Source organism: Amphiura filiformis, chromosome 9 (assembly GCF_039555335.1).
Source record: "Amphiura filiformis chromosome 9, Afil_fr2py, whole genome shotgun sequence".
Lineage (NCBI taxonomy): Eukaryota > Metazoa > Echinodermata > Ophiuroidea > Amphilepidida > Amphiuridae > Amphiura > Amphiura filiformis.
Window position 1 is genome coordinate 27,501,663 of NC_092636.1, and position 8,502 is coordinate 27,510,164.

At 38.1% G+C, this 8,502-nt stretch overlaps 1 protein-coding gene across 1 annotated transcript in view; it reads right to left on the bottom strand.

Annotated features, from left to right (window-relative positions):
* The window catches only part of LOC140160824 (glutamyl-tRNA(Gln) amidotransferase subunit B, mitochondrial-like), a 38,512-nt gene extending 33,812 nt beyond the window's left edge, over positions 1–4,700 (bottom strand). Inside the window, exon 1 of the mRNA XM_072184134.1 lies at positions 4,549–4,700. Within this exon, the coding sequence (XP_072040235.1) occupies positions 4,549–4,700 (152 nt within the window). The remainder of the gene's footprint in view (positions 1–4,548) is intronic.
* Between the last annotated feature and the right edge of the window lie 3,802 nt (positions 4,701–8,502).

Consider the following 8,502-nt stretch of genomic DNA (forward strand, 5'->3'; position numbering starts at 1 on the left):
GTTTTTGCTGGCAGCCTGCCACGACCCCAAAGACGCAGTTCCAAGCAAGCATACCCGGTATTCAGCGTGAAAGCCATGTTCAGTGGAATCAGTGGATGTGGATCATTTGCAGTTCCGGTGAACTTCCCTTCTCACATGCCAAGGTCAACAATGCGCAATTTACAGCATTTTCAGTGGGGTCTATTGTTTTGTTTTGCCTGTTATTTTTCGATGCATACTTTGCGGGTTTTTCAATATTTGTTTGTTTTTCATTTATTGTTATTCAATCGGAAATTATATAGTAAGCTTTCAGATTGCAATTGCCGACTTTCAAACCCACCCTTTATATCAGTGACCACTCTTTGTATTTGGACACACATTTAAACAGAAATTGCCCAAACTCACCCTTTTAGGCATAGGCCTATTGACGACCCTTCAAACCCACGCTTTCTAAAGCATGGGTTACCAACTATGAGTTGCAATTTCCTATACTTGAGTCCAGTCCTCGTTTACAGAGTTTAGGGTTAGGGTTTAGGGTTGGGGTAGGGCAGTCTTGTAATAAGACTAGTAGAGTTGCACCCTATTCGGCAATCGCTCCTAACTTTCAACCAAATTTCAACATTAACAGTTATAATAATAATTATTATTACATATATAACATCCCTTGCAAAAAATGTAAATGCTGACCAACCGAAAAACGATAGCAATGTACTCTAGCATCGAATGCATAACTATCCTGTGCAAAATCGAAGCTGGAGTTCTCGTGTAATTCGTTGCTTGAGAAATCTAGCCATAAATTTGCTCACTGACGAGCTTCACATTAGAGGCCGGTGCATTCGAAATCAAGTTGGATTTTACTGAAGCATGATAAAGCAATGTAACGCAATGGAAGTTCAGATGGAAGTAAACGCAACCAATCACGACGGGCGACTGCATCAAAAATGTTGTCAAAATTGCACTTTCTTGTTCGAAATAGGCAATCTTTACTCAAGCGATACAGTTGAATCATCAAAATAACTTTCATTCAAATTTCAACATTTAATAACAGAAAAATGATAGCAACGTACTAATAACTCTAGCATTGAAAATACATATAAGTATTACTATATTACTATCATGACTACTAGACCGAATAATCAGTCGCAATACAACATCTGTATAGCGACTGAAGTGGTTACATTGCTAAAGTCCATGGTGGTATTTTACCGTATTTATGTCAGTTTTTGTTGAATTTGTCTCACCTGCATTTATATGAACCACTCCAAATTGTTGCTTGTATATAAATACGAGGTTTGGGTGTACAATCGACGTCAATGCATTCCTTAAAAAAACCAATTTGTAGTTACGTTTTCAGCGCAGTTTCTCTCGTCACACGCTCGAGTATTTACTTTTTAACTATCATATGGAGGCTATGGAGCATGCGCGGCTAAGCTGAATTTAAATGTAATACTCCATCGCCGATCAGTACTTGACCAATGATATACGCGCTTTTTCCAATCAATGCAACAAAAAGTGGTCTACCTCATTGGCCCCCCAAAAATGGCTATTTAGCGATATGGTATAAATTTAGTTTTAGCCTAAGTCTTTCGGCCCCAATTTTGAAGCTAGTAAACATAGCGGAACGAAATGGCCATTTCTCATTCGATGACCGTGCGTAGCAGTTGAAGACTAATGGGATGAACCCTAAATGCGGGGTCGGCCATATTTATTTCCGTTGTCCATGCAAACAAGATTCGCGATGAGCAGGAAATTTCGAAGGTGAGAGCGCAAGAAATTGGATTTTTTCTGCACATTTCAGTGCCCATCCAGAAGCTTGAAGTATTGCGCTCGAGAGATAAGTAAGTTATTATCACGTATAGGGTATTGCAGGGAATCATACAAGATTATTTAGTAGGGGTGAAAAATATCAAGTAAAACACATTGTGGCTGAGTGTTTGCAAGTTCAGGATGTAAATATCGTCATCCTCGCCGAATACAAAACATAGCGTAATAGTATGGCACTACATGACTACCATCATTTATTTATCGTGTTCATGTGTTGCGTGTGCAAATTGAAATTCGAAGGCGAAGCTAGAGAGTTCTAGCTCGAGATACTCTAGCTAAAATACAGGTTTACATTTACTATCTTACATTATCTTGCTGTATTTCAGCTAGAGCTCCAAACGACAAGCTTCCGGGTTTTTTTGGAGAACAATACTTTTACGTAAGATGAAGAAGAAACCCGCCTCGGAGCCCGCCCTACTCATTATTTCATTGTACTTATTGCAATTTGCCTCCACACATTACGTAATCAACACAAAGCTTTTGTGAGGATTAGTGAGTGGATAAGAAATTGACAGTGGAGGATACGAAGGACACGCCGATTGTTAGTTGTCAATCATGAATTGCCGCAACATATTAATATTTTACTGCATGGCATTCCGCAAACACCAAGACAAATTATACCGTATTTTTCCAAAGATCATCTCATATGAAGTAAGCTGAATGCGATCTGTACTTTTGTAACATTCCGATCGCTTTTGATCACCTATTATCGGCGAATTTGCTTGAAAACACGTGAGTTCATGTTGTGTAAACATAATTAGCATAGACACAAATGAAATTACGATGCAATACAATGCAATTTGAATGCGCAGCAGATCTAGCCCTAGAACTCTGGCCATAGTATCCGTTTTTACTTCCACTAGGGCCAGAGGCACTTACATTGAAAAATTTGTTGGAGATGCTTGAACGATCCAGTACAAAAAATCAATGCTTGATCGAACCAATACAAATATGTGTCAGGTCACTAATTAACATGATAAAACCCACTTGAGAACACACAATCGCCAGTCATTTCTAAAGATGCATTTATACTCAATCGCTTTTGCAGAAATCTGAATCGCACGCATGATCAGTGTACTAAATCGCCGTCGATTTGCCTGCTGAGCATGCGCATGAATCGCTGTTTTTCAAAAGCGACACGTAGGCCTATATTGACACCCTCTGTCGGTCAACATTCTCTAGAATTGCACACATAACTTGTGCAGTTAACGACAATGATTCAGTCTGATGATGAGCAACCCATGGGTATAAACACAGCTTTACACAATGACTAATTTACATAGGCACAAAAGACCGTGTTCATGTACCGTTGATCGAAAAATCTATCTTTTATGCACGACGACACGAGAGTTATGTGTGCATAAGATAGAACTTACGGCTATTTGAAAACGCGTCTGCATAGCGTTGATACTTTTTATAACGCAAGTAAAAACATTCTTCCGAATGTCACTTTTGGCTACAATTTTCCTGGACTAACATAATGTATCTTCGGATTCAAGGTTGCTTACTTTTAGAGAAAAAATACATCTTTGAAGTACATTCTGGAGATGTTTTAGGTCACAGCAGTGCGATGCTCCGAGCAATGATCATGGCCGATTTACTGTCACCGATGTACACGCTAGAGACGACCTTTTTTAATTGGGTACATCCGGGTCATAATCAGTCACAGTCACTGATCAGTGGTCACAGTACATGCGCAGTGTAGACGGCTGGTGGAATAAGCACGTGCGGAGTTCAGGATTGGCAAAGCAGCGACTTAGTAGCCCAAAAGGATGACTTTTGAAGATTTTCCACACTACAGTTTCCTGTCCAATAGACACCAATTGATGGTTAAGAAAGTAATTGAGCAACTTTTCAAATCTGGCGTAGGCAATTTATGGTATTTTGCTATCCCATAGATACCAATGTATGAATTTTAAAAACAATCGATCGACTTTTAATTTATTTGACTCGCGATTTGGGCTAACATTTTTGGCAACACTGCTGGAGGTCAGTGGGTGCATATACAGCAGAAACACGGCGTTGATCGAAGCCGTTCTGAGAACGAATATTGACGTTTTTCGTAAGTACATGTATGAAAATTTAAGAAAATATTATAGTACAGTGTGTCGGTAATATGTCACGAACTATTTCATGATATTTTGGAGACAACAACTAACTTGAGGAAGAAGTTTTTATTCATATGCATGAAATTGTACTCTGTATGGCAACTGCGTACATGTATCACTGCGTACATGTAAACAAGCACGTTACATACGATAACATCTCTAGCAAGTTCTAACTTTCGTATCACAAGCTATCGGTTGTTCATACGAAAGTTAGAACATTTCGAACAAATGTACCGTTACTCAGCCAAACATGGCAGAGTAGGTCCCGGATGACGGTACATGTTCCTATCTCCTCAACGTTATACCTTTCCAACAAGGAAAGAGATACGAAAAGCGAACGTCTAAGCAGATCTATAGAAATAACGTTGCCCGGTTTTATGCAGAATTAGACCCTGTCTGGAGAGTTCTGGAGTACCGTGTCACGTGTGCTTTCACATCTTGCATTGGTTCCTTCAAGCATTTCCTTCCATATTAAGAATGTAAAGTACCTCTGGCCTAGTTAAAGTAAAACGGTTTATACTCTTTGTCCAGTTCTAAAAATGTGCATTGGATTGACGCAAGGTTGTTGAATTCGACATACACGCATGATAAACACGGTCACACAAATCATGAAACAAAATGTCACAAAGTAACACACCTTTTGTTCTTGTCATCATATTTGGCGTATATTTTTTGAGACGACGGAGAGGCAAGGTGTATTCTGCGAGCAAATAATGTTCGTTTTCCAATGAATTTTCTATTTAATTCATCTCGAATCCGCTGCGAAAATCGCGACATGGGCGCCGCCATTTTCTTTTTCTGTTTTTCCGTGTTGGGCGAAACAACACACTTTTAATAGTCAAACTAGTCACGGACGTATCGATATTGAAAAGCAAATTCGTTTTAGAAGGAAAACCAAAGTGTGGTAAGTTAACATTAAAGTGTTTGTTTGTTTTTTTTTTTTTTTTTTTTTTAATATAAATTTTATTGATACACGAAAAGGCCCAGATCAGCCCTTGAACTGGTCTTCCATGGGGCCGCGTTTTACAATAAATAAAACAAATACAAATTAAAAAAATATATATATATAAGCAATGTCTTTCCGCCGATTACGAGCTGATCAAACTGTACGCTTCTTATAGTTATTTCCCCGGTTATTTCAAGGAAAGGGAATAACATTTTCTTGGATTGCGGTTGTATTTTCCGTAAATAGCTTACTAGATCTATTGTTTGTGACTTTAATACATACTTTAAGCAAAATGGATAGGCCTATTTCGAATATTTCTAGCAGCTCTTGGTTGTAGTCTTTGTAACTTAAAGGCCGCTATAAATATCTGGAAAACACATTAAGCTGGGAGCTGTACAAAGTTTGGTGGTATAGAGGTGAACAATAGCTGAGTGCTTTGATTGACAAGGTTACCTGTCGTCCCGTAGCCGCTTGTAACATTGACTTGATTATATTTTAAGCCTACTTAATTGGGTTGTCCTTGAAAGTTTGCCTGGTCAACTGGATCCCCCTTTAAGATCAGTTTTGCTACGATTGCCCCCAAATTCTCGCTATTCGCAATAAGGGCACCGCCAGCGGTTTGCGATGTAATCGTGATGTATCATGGGAAAATCGTGATGTATCATGGGAAAAGGTCGACATCAAGTCCGCGCAATACGAATATTACCATGCAAATATTACATAGGAACACGTGACAATATTGTGCACAGTTTTAACGGTATTATCACATTATTAAAAATTAATTGTGATTTCAAATCACATTATTAAGTATTATTCGTATCGATTCGCGTGTAACTCCTTTATTTTGACAAACTAAACAAATATTGTCACGTGTTCCTATGTAATAGCATGGTAATATTCGTATTGCGCGGACTTGATGTCGACCTTTTCCCATGATACATCACGATTACATCAAAACCGCTGGCGGCGCCCTTATTGCGAATAGCGAGAATTAAATCACAACAGCCGAAGTGTGTTGCAACAATAGACTTAGGCCTACGTCTACTGAGAGCGATTAAAGCAAAGTGGTCGAAAGCTGAGACGAATATACCTATATATACGCTATGGGTTACTTATATAACGAATAAGGCATATAGGCCTACTATGGGTCACTTATATAACGAATTAAGCATAAGGCATGGGTTACTTATTTAACGAATAAAGCATGTGCCATGGGTCACTTATAACGAATAAGGCATACGCTATGGGTCACTTATATAACGAATTAGGCATACGTTATGGGTCACTTATATAACGAATAAGGCGTATGCTATGGGTCACTTATATAACGAATAAGGCATGTGCTATGGGTCACTTATATAACGAATAAGGCGTATGCTATGGGTCACTTATATAACGAATAAGGCATACGTTATGGGTCACTTATATAACGAATAAGGCGTATGCTATGGGTCACTTATATAACGAATAAGGCGTATGCTATGGGTCACTTATATAACGAATAAGGCGTATGCTATGGGTCACTTATATAACGAATAAGGCATGTGCTATGGGTCACTTATATAACGAATAAGGCATACGCTATGGGTCACTTATATAACGAATAAGGCATGTGCTATGGGTCACTTATATAACGAATAAGGCATACGCTATGGGTCACTTATATAACGAATAAGGCGTATGCTATGGGTCACTTATATAACGAATAAGGCATACGCTATGGGTCACTTATATAACGAATAAGGCATGTGCTATGGGTCACTTATATAACGAATAAGGCATATACTATGGGTCACTTATATAACGAATAAGGCGTATGCTATGGGTCACTTATATAACGAATAAGGCATACACTATGGGTCACTTATATAACGAATAAGGCATACACTATGGGTCACTTATATAACGAATAAGGCATGTGCTATGGGTCACTTATATAACGAATAAGGCATATACTATGGGTCACTTATATAACGAATAAGGCGTATGCTATGGGTTACTTATATAACGAATAAGGCATATACTATGGGTCACTTATATAACGAATAAGGCATATACTATGGGTCACTTATATAACGAATAAGGCATACACTATGGGTCACTTATATAACGAATAAGGCATACACTATGGGTCACTTATATAACGAATAAGGCATACGCTATGGGTCACTTATATAATGAATTAGGCATACACTATGGGTCACTTATATAACGAATAAGGCATGTGCTATGGGTCACTTATATAACGAATAAGGCATATGCTATGGGTCACTTATATAACGAATTAGGCATATACTATGGGTCACTTATATAACGAATAAGGCATACACTATGGGTCACTTATATAACGAATAAGGCATACACTATGGGTCACTTATATAACGAATAAGGCATGTGCTATGGGTCACTTATATAACGAATAAGGCATATGCTATGGGTCACTTATATAACGAATTAGGCATATACTATGGGTCACTTATATAACGAATAAGGCATACGCTATGGGTCACTTATATAACGAATAAGGCATATACTATGGGTCACTTATATAACGAATTAGGCATACACTATGGGTCACTTATATAACGAATAAGGCATACGCTATGGGTCACTTATATAACGAATTAGGCGTATGCTATGGGTCACTTATATAACGAATAAGGCATGTGCTATGGGTCACTTATATAACGAATAAGGCATACGCTATGGGTCACTTATATAACGAATTAGGCATATACTATGGGTCACTTATATAACGAATAAGGCATACACTATGGGTCACTTATATAACGAATAAGGCATGTGCTATGGGTCACTTATATAACGAATAAGGCATATACTATGGGTCACTTATATAACGAATAAGGCATACACTATGGGTCACTTATATAACGAATAAGGCATACGCTATGGGTCACTTATATAACGAATAAGGCATGTGCTATGGGTCACTTATATAACGAATAAGGCATATACTATGGGTCACTTATATAACGAATAAGGCATATGCTATGGGTCACTTATATAACGAATAAGGCATACACTATGGGTCACTTATATAACGAATAAGGCATGTGCTATGGGTCACTTATATAATGAATTAGGCATACGCTATGGGTCACTTATATAACGAATTAGGCATACACTATGGGTCACTTATATAACGAATTAGGCATACACTATGGGTCACTTATATAACGAATAAGGCATACGCTATGGGTCACTTATATAACGAATAAGGCATGTGCTATGGGTCACTTATATAACGAATTAGGCATGTGCTATGGGTCACTTATATAACGAATAAGGCGTATGCTATGGGTCACTTATATAACGAATAAGGCATACGCTATGGGTAACTTATATAATGAATTAGGCATACGCTATGGGTCACTTATATAACGAATAAGGCATACGTGATGGGTCACTTATATAACGAATAAGGCGTATGCTATGGGTCACTTATATAACGAATTAGGCATGTGCTATGGGTCACTTATATAACGAATTAGGCATGTGCTATGGGTCACTTATATAACGAATAAGGCATACGTGATGGGTCACTTATATAACGAATAAGGCGTATGCTATGGGTCACTTATATAACGAATAAGGCGTATGCTATGGGTCACTTATATAACGAAT